General features: G+C 42.4%; 1 protein-coding gene across 1 annotated transcript in view; it reads right to left on the bottom strand.

The window, feature by feature from the left end:
• Positions 1 to 17777, bottom strand: part of PLPP3 (phospholipid phosphatase 3) — a gene marked incomplete at both ends in the record, with an annotated part of 76511 nt that extends 58734 nt beyond the window's left edge. The window contains one exon of the mRNA XM_084242214.1: positions 17639 to 17777. Within this exon, the coding sequence (XP_084098340.1) occupies positions 17639 to 17777 (139 nt within the window). The remainder of the gene's footprint in view (positions 1 to 17638) is intronic.
• Positions 17778 to 18201: the final 424 nt, after the last annotated feature.

Genomic DNA, 18201 nt, shown 5'->3' with positions numbered 1-18201 from the left:
GCCAAATCAACTGACAGAGGAAAGATAGCTTCTGAAACCAACTTTCGAGGGTTTTGAAATAAACTCTCACTATATGGAGAAACTTTATACTTCCTTCATCCATCTCCTAGTCCCTCCTCTCCTCAGCAAGTCCCAGGGCGCTTTTCCAATCCCACATCGCTCTGTGCTGAAGCCAAAGCCCAGTTTCCTGCCTCAAAAGGCCCTTTGTTTGGGCTCTCTTTCCAAATCAGCGTATCCTGAGCTTGAACCCTCTTGCTTTTGAGAACTCCGATGCCTTGGCAGCAGAAGGCTTTGCCAGCAGGTTTGTGGTCCTAACAGCTTTCAAAAACCTCAATGTGAGGGCATGTCTATAGCTAAGAAACTCTTTTCATGGGAGGGGGAGAGAGGGAGTATTATTTTAAGAGTTGCAAAAACAACTTCAAATTGACTCTTTAGTCTTTAATTGCTACCAAAAGACTGAGAACTTCTTGTTAGCTTGTATTTAATTAAGATGATAGTTTTAATCAACTTTAAATGATATTGGTTAATATGCTCTGCTCAATCTCACAGGCAAGTTTTGCCTCAGAACCCTGGAATGTATTAAAGACAAATTTCCAACATGTTCTCTACCAATTGGAAAGCACCTTCCTGCAGCAAACACATCTGTGCAGCTACCTTAGAGTTCCCTGGAAGTGGTCCAGAGAGACTTTCCAAAGACCAGGTAAACAGCATCGGATCCACCCTTTGTATATGACACAAGCCACAAATCTCTCATGCACCTATTTGTTCTGAAGCTTGCCAATTACTGATGACAGGCAACAGTTGCCACAAAAAGTTGCTAGGGGGCAGAGGAGATGAAGGTGGAAATGCCTACTGTCTGTCAGACACCTTCCAACCTTGCAGCAACCTAAAGATAGGAATCACTGTCCCATTTTACAGATGAGGAAACAGAAGTTCAAAGAGGCTACCACCCTTGCCTCAGGTTTAAACTAGCAAATGATGGAGCCAAGACTTCAGTTCAGACTGCCTGACATCCTCTCTCCATTGTATCCCACTGTCTCTCAAAGTTTAAAACTTTTTGACTGTAAGCTCAAACTGTGCAAACTTGACAGTGAGCCACCTGATCTCACATCAAATGTTGAAACCTCTCATTAAATGCAGGTTTCAGCAACTCAACACGGTCAAGACTCCAACTGTCAAGAACTGTCCTGGGTAAAGAGATTTTTATATCTGATGACCGGAGCAGATCTTAAAGACCATCTAATGTGACTGCCCCATTACCTGGGTTAGGAAACATAGGCCAAAGGAGTGTGATTTGTGGAAGGTTCACTAGTGCCAGAGTAGGAATGACTTGAAAGGGTAAAAGCAGCCAAAGGTTGGAGCAGGGAGGGAATGGGGTGAGCAAACACCAGCCTTAAGAATGGAAACTCTACCAAAAGCCAAGAAGCAGTAGGGTGGGTACCTTGAAGAGCAAGACAGAAGGCATGAAGGCAAACATTTGTGTGGTGTGTCTTGGGACCAATACAGATGAAGGTGGATGCCTGTGAGAATACCTGTAGATTCAAAATAAGGCTGGTAGAAACTACAGACTGTTAAGGACAGATGCCACTGGGGAATGAAATTTGGAGGATGGTCAAAGTGCCTATTCCCTTTTAATATATTCATATTTTTGGAAGATTTTTTATTGTAAGACTACATTACTACTCTCTAGGATGCTGTTAAGGTTTAAAGGGCTTTGAAGATTACTAACAGATAGGGCCAGTATTTGATTTGCAGAATAATCACATCCACTATTTGAAGGGACGCTTTAAAAAGAAGATATTTACTGGATTTAAACTTGAACCCACACAAAGGGTTTCATTTCCTCTGACTTTTACCCATTTTCTAAGATAGTTTTTTTTTTGTCTCATTTTTTCTATCTATAAATTGGAAGTGGGCAGGGGAATCCTCTAAGAAGGACGGGCACTGGTAGTGGTCTTAGTTGGGCAGAGTCACCCCTTGCTAAAGAGCTTCAGTGCCAAGCCTTCTTTGACAATGGTGCCTGAAAACATTCTCTGATTTGTCCACCTAAACAACAATGCTATTAGCCCTCCCCCCAGGGCTCCCAGCTGAATTCTGCTACCTCTATACAGTGTCCATGCTATATTTCTAAACTGATCCTGTCCAATGTCTGCTCCAGAATCTCACAGACAGGGACCACACCTGAAACACCATTAGATCCCAATACCTAGACCAGTATCTGTTCATTCAAGGTGCCCAGTAAATGCTCCTTGAAATGACTCATCATCACCATTTATTCAGGTGTTTTTAATTATAAAACTGATTATACTGTTATTAATGCTATTAATTACTTGCCCAAAGAGCTGCTACTGGTCTAAAATTATAGGAAGATAAATCTTTTATTAACATAACATTTAGAAGAGCCAGAATTGCCTCTAAGGAATAAATAAGCTCACCATCACTGGAAATATTGAGCAAATACTGACCTGATACCAAAGAAAAAAAAGGTTTAGAGAGGACATGCCTGGATGAGGCATGATTAAATGGTCTTGAAGCCTAAATTCTAAAATATGATGTATAAATTCTGAGAGGGATTCCTAACACCTAATCTCTGTAGGCTTCAGCTTTATCTATAAAATTGGAACAATTTAATACTCCACAAGGTCATAGCAAGGACTGAATAGAACAACTGAAGTAGCAGGAATATATTTGTGACTCTACGGTTAAGTTTCTCTTTCTTCTGAATCAGACATTTTGGGTGGCCAATCAGCCCTCTCACAACTGTGAGAAGCAAGTTTAATCCAAATAAATATCTAGAAAGACAAACATGCAATCTCCTAGTATGCTGAGGGATTGCTTTTAAAAGTTTTTCAAATAGGTAAATAGTAATGAATTATACTTTTGAACTGACAGAGTAATAAGTGTAACAATATCATCAAATAGGAAAAGGTTGAAGAAAAAAATCATTCCCATTCCCTTCCTCCCTTTCAGTGTGAACTTTGTAATATTTTTTTAAGATTTATTTCTTTTATGCATACAAGAACTGGGGTACAGGCCAGAGGGGTGGGGGGTAAGGGGATTCACCAGAGACAGAGTGGGGACCAGAACAGGCAGATGGACTGAAATAACTGTTGAGGGGTGAGTGGGCAAGACAGCAGAGGTCTGCTGTGCCATGTGGGTCATCCCCCTGGCCAGGGATCAAAATCGTGCTGTAGAGGCTGTGGACAGCTTCACAGTGCTGTGCTTAACCCCTTGCGCCGCCAGGGAGGCCCCTCAAGAACTAAGATTCCAGAAGATGTACCTGGTTGGACAAAAAAACTAGAGAATTTGTTAAGCTAGAAAATGTCTCTGTCCCATTTCACAGAGGAGGCAACAGTCACAGGCCAAGGTGAGCCAGTAGTTAGTAAAGGAGTGAGGAGATGAACCAGATTTTCTGACTCCCAGAGCTTGGGAAACTTTCCCCTATAGGAGATTTCTGTTCTTTCGGTTCAGAGAAGGCAAAACTAAGATGAGAAAGATCACTTCTTCAAAATACAGCCCTAGTTTTCAGGTTAAGTTACTAAATTGTTTTATTTTTAATAGCAATTATCATAGCACAAATTCAGTTCACTGACCAAGTTAAAAATACCAAGTGAATGTAAAATTGAACTTAAATTCCCAGCTGCTCTTAAGTTTGTTACATACTCCTAATCCCCTCAAGTTAATAAATACTTTATTATGGGCTACTACAAACTGTAGCAAGCAAAGGATTTTTCCATTTCATCACACTGACTTGCAGGAAGTATTAATAAGCACCCAGTGTATAGCTTCATAATTATACTTAATAATAATTCAGTTATTTATAGAAAGAAAAAGATACAGTGCCAGTGGCTACCTCGGGATTGTGGGTGTATATGGGCAACAAAAATGTTCTTTTTAATTTTGCTTCTAGTCTATATTTTCTAAAATAACCTTTTATTGACATTTTTTCTAATAAAAAGTTTTGAGCATCTATTATAGACAAGGAAGTCATAATCTATTAAGATGGAACTGTACAAAACTATAAAACAAACCAAAAATGTTGACCTAAGAAAGGTCAACACAAAGTGTTATGGGAGCCCAAAGGATTAATTCTGCCCAGAGGAAATCAGGAAAGGCTTCACAGAGGGAATGGCACTTGAATTAAGTATCAAGAGGTAAGTAGCACATACCAAGCAAAGAGAGGAATGATGAGGTGGGAAGTGCCTGGAATAGCCACAGGGCTGAGATGCCTAGAACAAGAGGATGGAGCAGGGAGTGGAGAGGATGGGATGCAAGGAACTAGGGAGTGGAAAGGGTTGGTTGGGGCCAGATTCTGAAGGATGTGAAATATGCTAAGTTTATTCACTAGTCAAGGAGGAGCCATTAAAGTCCTGCTATGCAGATGAGATCAGAATTGCAGTTTTGAGAAATGACTCCAGTATTCGGAATTGCTTAAAGGATATATGGGCGGGGAGAGACTACCACCATAGAAATAAACATGTACACAAATGTCTTCAGATCGACCATGCACTGAAAATGGGTGGGAAATGTGGAGAATGGAGAGTGGATTCAAAAGACAAAAAATACACACACACCCTCCATTGAATACATGTGACTTTATAGCTCCAAAGCGTTCTTCTATAGATATGTGCTATCAGACCCTTTGGCCTAATAGCTCTATGATATAGGCCAGAAATGACTCATCATCCCCATTTTATCACTCCTAACATAGCCATGATTGGCTGGAGGGCCACCACGCTAATACAGCAAAGCTGGGAACAGGGCCCAGATCAGCATCAAGCTGCCTCTTAAACTCTGTATTTTTTTAAATTGCACTTAATTGTCAGCTCAAGACACCTGGTCTTGTTCTAGCCATGGATCATCTGCTCATCTGCTCACCTGCCCCTTTGAGGGCAAGATCCACTTCTTGTATTTCCTGTATCTCCCTCAGTGCTTTGTATCTATCGCAATAAATACTGAGGGATCCATAAGATGTCCCCATCTGTATTTTTCTGCCAAGCGGGAATGGTGAATAGCCAAGGACACACTTGCCCATTGGTCAATGGGTATTTCCATTCATCACTGGCCACAGGGGACAAACGGCCTTTGCAATGACTCCCATGATCTGAGGTGCCTCTTGCCAGCTGCTTCACTACTCTGCATTCTAAGTGTGAAGGATCTGTACAAAATGGGCCTGCTCTAAGTCCTTCCTATTTAACTTTTCCATGGGTCTGTGTTTGTCAAAGCTCCATGCCAGCTCTGTCAGAAAAAGAAATGCCTCAGAACTTCTTTCACGAAAGGGGAAAATAGGCCTACTTTATACACTTGCTCTCATGCTAATCACACCACCATTCAAATCCCTACTGAATAGAAGACTTACAATAGCCTGGGAAATACACAGAGCCTTTACCCAAGTGTAGGCTACTTTGCTAAAAACGTTGCATTCTCCTGGCTTTTTAATTCGCTTGGAGAAGAAGAATTAACAATGTAATCTGAGGTTACTACCCTCTGCAGAAATGTCTTTCTATTTCTATATGGAACTGGCCAAGTATTTTCCACCACGCCCACTGCCCCTTTCTTCAGAGATGCTACAGAATTGGAGCTGAGCTTCTCCTTGACATATTTTCAGTGAATGTGGATGCACAGTCCAAGTCACAAGCTCAAGGCAGATTTTAGCAAAGCATTTGCCCTGGAGTCATAGTAAACAATCTCTGCTAATGATTAACTAGTTGAATTATTAATAAAGTGTGTCACCACCCACCAAAAAGGGTTGAGAACGGCTTGGCTGACCAGGTTCTGAGAAAACTGAACTGAACTTCAACCTCCTCCTCTTTCATAGGGTTGCTGTGAAATTCAAGTAAGTTAATAATGCATGTAAAGGCCCCTGCATGACTGCCTGCCAGAGAGGTATTCAGGAAAGTTCATGCCCTGCCTTCTTGTAGGTGACAGGTTTTGCATCTAATCTCTAGCCTCTACAAATTTACAAAGAAGCAGGCAATACTAAAATGGGTAAAGGATTTAAAACGGGCAAATCAAACTTGAATGCTTTATAATCCCTCAATTTCATTTTAAAACTGGTTAGCTTGCTTCACATGGTTATTATTCAAAATAGCAAGTCAGTACAAATTCCAATACCACTCTCCATGGTTGGAGAAAAGACACAGCTGTTGGTTGGTTCTTATCCCAGATGCTCCATTTTCCAGTTGCAGAATCCACAGCCAACTATTCAGTTACAGCATTCTCTACCCTTCAAGGTTCAAGGTCTTCGTGAGGTAAGTGAATGTGCCTGACTACAGTGTAAGAGTTCAAAAAGGTTCTTTTCCCAGTCTTTTTCCGGTTGACATTTGGAAAATGATACTCTGGGTGTGGTGGTTTTGGAATATTGTTTTGTTGGCTTTTCAGGGCTGTGGAGTTGGAGATTAGCATGAGAAAGATTAATTGCGGCAAAAATGGATATTAAAATTTGAAATCTGAAATGCACACAGGTAGTAAGAACTATTCAGTGAATGGGATTATTAGTTAATAATAAATATTTGGACTTCACTGAGGACAGCATAATGACAAATGAAGAATTTAAGGCAAAATCATAATTGAAGTTCTCGAGCTCCATCAACAGCCTTAGGAAAATTTAATCTAAAACCAAAGTGGCTTATTTTCTGCTGGAATTGAAAGCCCTGTTTTTCTTGAATGCTTTTGCCCCAGTGTATTTTAATTTCCCAGCCAGACCCTAGAAATTCTGTATTAACTCAGTGCCTATGGTACAGACCTTCTAAAGTCCATTGCATGGACATACCACATTTAGTTTATATATACATTGATTGGTTCATGAACATTTGGGTTATTTCCACATTTGGCTGCTGGGAATAGCACTGCCAGGAACATTCTGGTACAGATTTTTGTGTGGATATGTAGTAAAAGTAAATGAAATACTGACACATGCTACAACACTGAGGAACCTTAAAATATGATGCTGAGTACAAGAAATCAGTCACAAAAGACCACAGATTATATGCTGACTCTTACATAAAGTGTCAGGAACAGGCAAACCTAGAGACAGAAAGTTGGTTAATGGCCGTCATGGGCTGGAGGGCAGTAGGAAGTAGGCAGTGACAGCTACTGGGAGTCAGTTTCTTTTTGCAGTGATGAAATACTCTGCCAGTACACTTTAAGTGGATGAACTGTCTGGTAGGTTAATTGTATCTCACCATAGCTGTTTTTTGATATGGCATTACAACCCAAGAAAAACTATCTAATCCAACTCTATGTTTAACTCATTAAGAAACTGACAAGCCATTTTCCACAGTGGCTTATACCATTTTAGACATATCTTCAGGTTCATTAAAATATGTAAGGAAAAAAAAAACAATAAATGGCACCATGTTCCATTTATTTTAAGGGACATTTGAGAAATTTTTAAATTCCAGAGCAAGAAAATAACAATAGCTTACAGTCTCATTTTCTAATAAGACTAATAAAAAAGGCATTTACTATTCTATTATATGGATTTCCTACCTCTTCCATAGACACTATTTAAAATGTCTGTGGAGGCAGTGGCACACCACCATTCAGAGATGCCCATGGAGAGAGCAACGACCTGTAATCTTTCTTACCCATCCTTCTTTTCAGGTCCCCAGTGCCGCAGGTATAGCTCTCATCTGCCTCACACCTCCAATTTCCCTCCCTCCAAACCCAACAATCTCAAACCACAAATCAGATTTGTACCCTCTTAAAGACTTTTGACAAATATGTTCATTCCAAAATCATCTGTAAAACCTGTATTTTTCCCTTACATATTTTAAATAATCTTACGATACTTCTAAAACACTGCAGGGCCTCCTAAGTGGTGCAAGGGATTAAGTCTCAACACTATGAAGCTATCAGCAGTCACTGCAACATATGAGTTTGATCCCCGGCCAGGGAGCTAACCCACATGGGGCAGCAAATCTCTCCTGTCTGGCCCGCTGCTCCCCTCAGCAGTGTATTTCAGTTGATCTGCCTGTTCTGCTCCCTACTCTGTCTCTGCTGAATTCTCTCAACCACCAACCCCCTCTCCCCAGCACCTCTGGCCTACAACCCAGCTCTTGTATGCATAAGTAAAATAAATCTTTTAAAAAATTAAAATAAAACAGTGCTGCCACTACAGAAAAATAATTTGGCTGTTTCTCAGAAAGTTCATTATGGAGTTGTACGACCCAGCAAGTCCATTCCTAGTAATATACTATGTTTGCTTTCTATATGAAATTTTCCATAATAAAGCCAAAACAAAATACAACTTCATTTGCTTGGTTGATCCTCCCAAAAGGCAGTTCATGTTCTCAGTTGCTCATTTACAGCCCCTCCCCCACAAGTGCAAGTGCATAATACTAACACCCTGACCTCCAACTACTCACCATTCCATGTATGCTCTCCTTTCCATATCTCAGCACCTGATGCAATACCCTCTCCTCAGCTTATAACTCTTGTTTCTCTAGCAAGACCCAGCTCCATGCCCTCAGGCAAACTTCATCCCTCTACAGAGGGTAGCTACAGACCCTGCCCTCACCACTCCAAAGTCAACATCACAGTGTGTGATGATTTAAAAGTCTGTTTCCTCTTCACCAGTCTAGGAAGTCTTAAAGGGCAAGGAACTCCAAGGGCCCAGCACATAGTAGGTGCATAAGCAACAATAGCAGAAAACTAGACTTATACTTGAAAGACAGGTATAGACATAGACCTAATTAAACGGGTTCTCTAGAAATTATACTGATTGATACCACAGGCTAATCTGGGGGCCAGGTACAAAGAAACTGTCAATGAGAATGGCTTCCTTTGTGTCAATGTAATCATGTGTATTCTATGCGCTTTAGGAACACATAAACAGGAACCAAAGCATACTGCTTATTATGACAAGGCGCTTACATTGATTTGCATTTGTCTGCAAAACTCTCTAGGCATATAATTTTGTTAATTTGTGACAAACCTCAAAAACACACCACCAATACTCTGATTGCAATGTATACTTTCAAAGCATACAAAAATCAACAAATTCCTTTCAAAAGTTTCCAACTGAGACTTATGTGTGTTGTTTGTTTGGTTTGTTTGAAATTTGGGTATTTTAATGCAGATCATAATTTATAACTGAACCCAGATCTAGGGAAGAATAGTTTTCTAAGGATATTCAAGAATCTGACCTTGCCTTTGAACTTGGGACTGCCAATTAATGCTTTAGAAAATTATTTAACACAAGGCGCAGTTTCTTCCTCCGTCAATTGGGAATAATTTTCACCTCAAGAAGTGACTGGGAGGTTTTTAAAAAACAAAACTTTTTAAAATGTATGTTGTCTTTCTTCTCTGCCGGGATACATCATTTTAAAAAGATGGCGCACGTTTTCATCCACATCAGTCAGCGGTGATCTTTGGTAGTAAGCACTTTCTAGAACAAATGCCAATTTGAAGAAAGGTAATATATCAAAAAGCTGTATCTCATGCCCCATGTATCTCTGCCCTCACACAACTAACCATCAACTGATTTGGATTAAAAGTTAAACCTGTTTAACTTGTTCCTCTTTTGATTGACACAGACAAGAGAAAGAAGAGAATGGAGTTCTCTGGAGAACTCTACTTCACGGATGATAACAAATTTCAAACTGACAAAAACCAGAATAGTAAAATGGTATAAAGATAAGACCTGGGTTCTAGACCTTGTTCTAGACCTGGGTTCTAGACCCAGATCACTGGACAAGCACTAGTCATTCCAAACCTCAGGTTCCCCAGAGGCAAATCAAAGTACTGACTAGGACATAGCTTGTCTACATACCTCAAACACCTGGCATAGCATCATAACTTCAGAGCACACAGCATCCCATCATTTCATGAAAGAGAAAACAAACCTCAAAGACATTCAGTAACTTGCGTCAGCTACCAGAGCTAATACATGTAGGCAAACTCCCATATCTGACTCAGAAGACTGTGCTTCCCTCCTCAGACCTCCCACCCAAACCCCCACTGTTCAAAGAGGCCTGTTCTTCTGACTGAGATAAAAAATGACCTTGGTATTGTTGATAATGAAATCTCCACGGCACTTTCAAATTCTAAAGATTCCATGAATCTAGACAATGAAGAATTGCTCCAGTGGTATTTTCTTTATTATGTCCATAGAGAGGTTCATTCAACATATGCTATGCTGTTCTGCATTTATTTATGTATAACACTGACTCCTCCACTGACCAATATAGTTGGTGAGTTAAGACTCATCTGTGCCCTATATTGAGCTCTACAGAACATACTGTCCCTATTCAAACTTTACAAAATTAAAATAAATGACATAGAAAAGAGTGAGTCTATGTGGCACTAAATTAAAAAGTAGGCAGCAAGCAAAGTTAACAAGAGCTCTGGAAAATTCCATGACTACTTTATTAGCTGGGTACCCTTTGGCAAGTTACTTAACTTCTCTGAGCTGTAAGTTTCCTCATCTACTTACGGTATCTAATATCTATATCACATGGTTGGCCCGAAGAGTAAACATAATTACTAGCACAACTAGTCCTTCCTCAATAAAGATAGAGTGCCCTAGATGACAAACACTGTGATCATTCTCAATCAGAGCTATTCTTTCTAGTAGGTTTTTCGCTAGGCTGTCAAGACACAAAAAAGAACTGACCCAAAATCACACCATTTGTCCAAATTCCTTCCCACCCTTCCTAAGGTGTATTTGTCTTTCTCTTAAGATGATACGGACATCTCCCTTTCAAAGAGGAAGAATCCAGCCACCAAAGACTATTGAGGTTCCTGCACTGTAACTTTTCCAGACAGGGTCAGAAAACCCGCCCCTGCTTCTCTTCAGCTAATGGAAAACATTTGTGTTCACTCTGCCTGGTATTTTCTTAAGAGTCTCTTCACCATTTTTTCTACTAATGTGTTTCAGGCACCTTTGCTGCCGAAAATATAACAGGATTTCATAGAACCATTGAAGAACACTATTACTTGCACAATAATAACAACATAATACCTGATAATGACAGTACTTTCTAACTTTGCTTTCAGATTTATGATCTCATGTGAGGCCACACCAGGGTGTCACCAGTTTCTCTAACTTTAGGAAACTGAAGTCTTCAATGGTTAAATACTTTTTGCTGCTGTCGCCTATGGGCATGAGTGTTTTAAGTCAGGATTCAAATCAGAGCTGGGTAAATCCAAAGCTTGTATTGTTTCTACAATATTTTGCCAAGCTGAATTTGATGTTTTGAAGGCACCATTGAGGAATCTAATGTATTCCTTTCACTCTTCACTCACATACACGTCAATATCTCAGAAGAAAATATTTATAGAGTTAGCACCTCGTTTATCCAAAGTAGTCACTTCACTGGCAACTTCAACTATAGAGAACTCAGTTGGAATGTGGAAACAAATACGGGTCCTAGCCTTCCAGCAATTAGGAGACACCACCCAAGTCCTTGCACTAAAAATCACAGACCTTCAGTCCGGCACCAGGGGTAATTTTTCATCTTGAAAGAATTGTAACAAGCTTGATTATCTTTACTGAAAAAGACAGGTGCACTGGCCACAAACAGACAACCTGATAATGTGGAAAGTGCCAGAACATTCAGTGCAGGGACAAAAAGCCCTAGATATAATTCAACTGCCCTGAAGATGTGAACTGTATATAATAAACAGCATAGTGGTTCTCCAATAGCCCTGATAAGAATCACCAGAAGCTTTCATAAAATACAGAATCCGGGGCCTGGCCCAAGGAAAACTGAATCTGAATCTCCCAGGAAGGAGAATCTGTGTGTTTCACACAGAGGGGTCTCTTTATTAGGTGACCTTGTGAAATATTGACATAGTAGGCATCCCCAAAATAAATTCTTAACTCCTCAAACAATGTGCACTGGGTGGAATAGACACAAGGGTAGGGTTTCTCCATAAATATAACTGTCTTCACAGGGAAGAAGCTGGACTACAGTCTCATTAGCATCATGCTGTGACCAGCTGGGCTTGCCATCCCAAACAACTGCCCAGGAGGGGGGGGGTTGGGGGAGAAAGAGGCCAAAATTGACAGGCGATCAAAAGGGCTAAAAGTGGAAAAGTGGAAAAGGCCACCAACCCTGGCATTAGCACTCACCAAGAAAGGCAGCCATACCCCTAAGGTATATCTCTAAAGTTTGAGAGAAGGTTAGGGAGGAAAGTGCAAAGAGAAAAAAAAAAAAAATAACTTGCCATTCTGGACAATGAGGTTTTCAACCATCTAAGAAAAGCCAGCAGGCCTTACCTACTAAATGGAGGTTCCCTTTTTAGTAAACTAAGCGGTTCACCAGTTAACTAATGAAAAATTTGTTTCTATATTTTGCAGTTCACATGGTAGAGTTGGTTATCAATATATGTTGAGTTATTAAAAACACATGCTTAGTGAATATAATAACAGCCACAAGAAGGGAAAAATTGCCGGTTATGCCTGCTTACTTGCCTGCTTGTGATTACCACATTTCAGGAAGCAGGTGAAAGGACACAACTAGCCAAGAGAAAATCTAGCCATTTTCTCAGCATACTGAATTAACTCCATGCAGTAAAACAGGGTACTTGCGCTTCCTCCAAAATGAACAAATTTAACAAGCTAATTGTCCGCATTATTTCCTTGGTAAAAAAATATGTAACAATTCAATTGATGACAACTGATCTAAGAGAAGCAGTGACTTGCTTTTATCTATCACAGTATCTCCAGCAAAGATTCATAAAATTGTTGGCATCAGAATGGGTTTCAGAGATGATCCATCCCTTCCCTTTGTTGCAATGATAAAGAAAGTGAGGCCCAGAAAACTCAAGTGAATTTTCCCCAAGACACACAGCATCAAAATGGCAATACAAGACCAGAACTCATATGTGCAAGCTCCTCACTGTGGTGAAGTCTCACTGAGCTAAGAGATGAGAAAGAGCTAACTAATAAGCAAGAATGCATGCATGAAGGAGACATTCAACCAGTATCATTCCTAGGAATCGGCCACAGAATGTCACGTGGCAGCCTCAAGCATGTTCAAGATCCCACTCAACCACTCCTTTTACCAATCACACAACTAGAGGGTGGTGGCAACGGCAGCCTGGAACCTGAAGGTTCTGGCTCCACGCCTCCCATTCTCTTCACTACACCTCATTCCTCCCCCTTGTCGGCTGCTGAAAGTGAAAAGTTTCATAATAGCACACGGCAATCTTATATGTCCATTACACTGAAAGAGTTCTAGAATTTTATCTCAATGATTTCATTGCAAGTTAAGAAATGTCCAAAAACCTCCTGGAGTCACAAACATCCTGGAACCACAGGGTTACTGATCATCCAAATTCTATATTTTTACCCGTTTGAGCATCTTTCCTTTTGCCTCATTGACTCTGATGGGATAGGAGTCAGGTCATTCAGGTCGAACCTGACCATCACCTGCTTCCTTAAATAACTCCCACCCTGACTGTAATCCTTCCACCCTCGAAAGTCAAATGAGGAACAGGGTTCAGGGTTTAAGAAGTCTGATGAATTTTATGGGCTGCCTTCTCCCAGCTAACATTTAGATCAACAATGAATAGAAATCATGTCTTCAACTTACTGGGCAAATGTGACATTCTCCTATTTGAGGTGAATGGTTTATGGTCTTCATTGCAGCGTGATTACCAAGTACTTATTTCATGCCCTCATCTACCTATGATTCTGAGACACAATATATGAAGCAGATCATAAAACCTTTATCCAGGGATCCAGATTCTAAACCCCTTGTATTTGCCCAAGTCTTGAAAGATGACAAATAACTTTTGCATCCAATATTTCTTCTCCTCACAGGAATGCAACAAAGTGGTCACCCTGATCACCATTTGGCAGATGAGCTAACTGAACTCAGAAGACGAAGGACCTTGAACAAAGTCCACAGGACCCAGAGCCAGACCTGGCTAAAACTGCCGTCCCATCTAAGTGCATGGGATGGAAGAGGGCACTGCATAAACATCCAGAAATGGACACAGGGAAGGTGGAAGGCAGGGATAGGAGGTCAGCATGTTTGACCAAATCTCCGCCTTTCTGCTACACCCATGAAGGGCTATGTCCCCTGCAGTAAAGAGACACTCTCAAAACCTGGGAATGACTTAATACCAGAAGTAGCCCCAAATCAAAACAAAGCCATGGAGCAAGGAAACCATGTCACTCACCAGGAAAGAACTGGACCATTCCTGTCCATCTGCTCTGGTTCCAATGGGTAACTAGGAAATGCAGAAGCAGTGCTTTTTGTGAACTGAGCTTCAGGATTTTCTGATGAGAATCTAGTTTCAGGATTCTTCAGATAGGAAAGGAAAGGGGGATGGACTCCATCATGCTTGCTGAAAACCAGGGATTGACCCAAATCAACAGCTTAAACCTCAGCCTTGCCTTATGTCAGTTTTTCCCTCATCTATAAAATGGAGATAATCTCTTCATCTGAGTTGCAGTGACAAGTATATAAACTAACATTAAAAAGGGGCAAACATTATGTACTCTGGTTTCAGTTGTGCAATAATTTATACAATGGTTTATTCCCAAGTGTGTCCTAAGCAGAATAATTTTTCTATGTTGTCTATGTTTTTTCTATGTTGCTTTAATAAATATTTAATATAATTTTTAAGTAAAAAAAATAAAATGAAGCCAAGAGAGCTTGGAAAGATAGTGGATGCTGTGGTTCTGAGCCTCCTGACCTAGAGCCAATGCACAAAAGACAGGAGGTCAAGGCACATTACTTCATGGAAGAGAAAACAAAATCAACACCAGAAAAAAATACCATGCAAAGATTCATAACTGTATTTATAAAAGCAATTAGTCAGCAAAGATGGGAGGCAAACTCCCATGGATGTTTTTTTGATACCAGATTTTTTTGGTCTTCAAACAGGAGAGGACTTTTGGCTTTTTTCCACCAATTTTTTAACATTCCAAAGAGGTAAGTGAAATAAGTTAGACTGCTTGCATATTTCCACTTATATAACACTTATATAGCACATCAGCTTTTATTTTTTCCAGATACAAGGAGATGAAGCTTGGTATATATTCCTATGAGAGAATAAACAGAAAGCTACGTCTCTTTTTAATATATTAGTGCCATGTAATCCAGACCATATGATCAATAAACTATATAGAAAATTAAATCATACTGACAATCTTAGCAAAAAGCAAAGCAAGTAGAAACAATTTTTTAGGACTGTGGTGTGTGGAATATTAAAATCACATGTGTGCTATTAATTTTCTTTTGGATGCCAAATAGAGTTCTCCTGCACAATTTTCTCAAGTAAACATTTACCTTACAGTTCTTCTTATTAAACATGTGAGAGAGGTATTAAACTTGTGACATTGTGTTTTGGTCTGTGCAGAGGGGAGACTGATAATGACTTTGCTGATATAAGTTATAAAGGCATGGCACATACCCTTAAAATGAACAGCTATGTGCTTCTTATAATAAAATATAGAGTCCTGTCATCTTACTACTTTTTTGAGGTAAACAGAGCCATTTGTTCAAATAAACCTACAGTGAGTAAACAATATAAATATGCTGGCTTAGAATATTGGGGGAGCGAGGCAGATGACCAACTTGTAAACAGACACCTTACTTACACCCTCAGTGGACAACAGAGATTCCGAGGGTTTCCATATCACCGGCTGCACTGTAGCTGATCGGTGTGTCTTTTTGCAAATCCCTCCACACTTCCTTTTCTTTATTAGGAATACACTATCTCTTGGGACTGTCTTCTGGAATCAAAGTGTGGAAGGGGGGCAGGAGAACAATGAAACTGTGCAAAGGCTGTCCAGCACGTTCTGCTTTCCTAATCACCAAGGAGGAGGTAGGAGGCCACTCTCTGCAGGTAGTCTAGAAAGAGCCTTCCCCACCACCCAACTCCCAAGATTGCTGGAAGCCCCAGGCAAGTTTACAGCAAACAGCTTCAACGTGTTTAGTGTTTCCACCTACTCCCCCAGGACCAGGGACGGTCTTTTAAAAATTCAATAGCAGGCAGCAGGACATTCAGTACTAATCTTCCCACTGTGCATGATAATAAGCCAGTCACCACCAGGAAGGTAGGCCCCCCAGTGACAAATCCTTTACATAGCATCTAAATGCTAAATTTATAAGAAGTGGGGAAGGGATTTGCTACCAGAACTCCTGTTCCTCTTTTGCCCTTCCACACAATTTTACCTGGGCTAACTCTCCTGATCTAAAAGGGGCCATTTTCATTTTCAAACTCTAAGAATCACACCCCTCTTTGACTCTCAAAATTTACCATGGACAGTCAAGTGACGGACAGATGGACCTCAGGAAGGGCCCTGCCACAGAATGAGTGGGGAGCCCAAGAGGTGTAGATCTCCAGCCCAAGATGTCCATGCTTTGCATAGACAAATCCATTTCCAAGGGACTTAAGACTCCGTGCAGGAGCTCTATTTTAAGGGAACTGAATTGGGAACACAGATGTTTCTTGAGTTAAAGAGTTGGCAGAACAGCTCCTGGACCAAATCCGAGTTCTTAATGCAGGAAGGGGCCTTCCAGAGCATCTAGTTCAAACCCACTCACTCAACTGATGAGGAAACTGAGGCCAGCCAGGCAGTTAGGTGGCACACCCAGCGAGGGGCAGAGTGGCAGTGTTTCTGATGACAAGTCCCGTAGGCTTCCCATTACACCAAGATTGGCTTTAAAAAAAATTTCTACGCTGACTTCAACCTTGGAACTCCTGTGGATTCTTGTCAATAGCTTTTTCCCTCCCCCCACCGAGTTCATAAATCCTCCTTACCCTCCCTCTTGCAATTCCTTTAACTCCCACCACTCTTTTCTAGCTGTGGCCTCTAACAAGTTTGGTAAACAGAAGGGCACTATCGCCTCATCTTGCTGAGAGCCCAATTGATTGTGCTCCCCAAAACCAGGACGGGTGGTTTGTTTTTCCAGTGCCTCAGTTTCCCCGTCGGTGAAATGGGGCGCCTCCTTCGATCTGCACCGACTCAGGGACAGGGTTACTTAAAACCATCACCTGGCACATAGTAGGTGCCTAAGAAAATGCCTGCCTAATCGCCACCTGGCATCTTGCCCCTAGAGAGCACCCTGGGGCAGGGTGGAAGACGGGGAGGTTCAGCGAGAAACAAGTGAAAAGACCAGTTTACTAGTCTGGCCGGGCCGAGGCAGCAACGGCGGAAGGGCTGGATGTTTACATACAGCCGAGGGGAAGGCAGCTCGGCTCCAGGCGGGAGCCCTGCGCTCCAGGAGATCCATTTTACTTGGATGCAAGGCAACAAGTTCTGTGCTGTCTCTGGGTCAGGGTTCAGCTTCCCCTGGTGTAAAAGAACGAATCTACACACCTTCCGAGGGATTCCGCCCAGGCTTCCAACTGGAGACGGCTTTCAAGGAGTTGGTTTCCAGTTGCCCGCGAAAGCCTAGGCACACCCAAACACTAAGTTACAGGCCAGGACGGCGTTGGGATCGGGGTGGGCGGGGGCCTCGGGGTCAGAAGCGGCGCGAAGGCTCCCGAAGAAAGCTTCGGGGGCCTCCCGCGGCTGACAGCGCGGCGCGGCGCGGCGCTGCCCCGAGACTCCGCGTCCAGCCCCGGGCCCCGCGCCAGCGAGGACGCAGAGAGCCCTGCGCGCAAGCACCGATCGGGCTGGGGCGCGCGCGGGGCGCCCAGGGCGGAGGGACGGCGGGACGGGGCTCACCCATAAACAGGCAGAAGAGATCCAGGCAGATGAGCAGCACCCGCTTGCTGCCGCTCCTCCGCGGGTTGTTGTTGAGCGCCGGGCTGCCGCCGTTCTTGCTCTCCGGAGCGATCGCCTTGTCGTACTTGTAGTTTTGCATGGCGCTGGCTGCGCCGCGAGCCTCCCGCCCCGCGAAGTCGTCCCGGGACAGCAGTCACACACCCAGATACCCGGGCTGTCTCTCGGCCGAGGCGCTCTGGAGAGTGGGGGTCGGCCGCGGCTCGCGAGGTGGAGGCGAGAGCGCAGTCCCTGCTGCCTGCTTCCCACTGCAGACAGGGGTGTCTTCAGCCCTCCGCGTGCTCCTCTGCTTCTCCCTTCCTCAACTCCAAATCGTGCCAAAGTCCAAGAAGAGAAGCGCGTCAAGCCCCAAGCAGAAACTTTTGCAGAGCTGCTGTGCCCGGGGCGCGCTGGGCTGGCGCGCGTCTGTGTGCGCGAGCTCGCGAGTGGGCAGCGCGGCCACTCCGCCACCTTCCTCCGCAGCTGGTTAATGAATGGGAGCTGCGCTGAGCTCAGCCACTCCGCAG

The sequence above is a fragment of the Talpa europaea genome, assembly GCF_964194135.1.
Source record: "Talpa europaea genome assembly, chromosome: 9".
Lineage (NCBI taxonomy): Eukaryota > Metazoa > Chordata > Mammalia > Eulipotyphla > Talpidae > Talpa > Talpa europaea.
The sequence above is the reverse complement of the archived record's forward strand: the minus strand, read 5'-3'. Positions and strand labels throughout refer to the sequence as shown.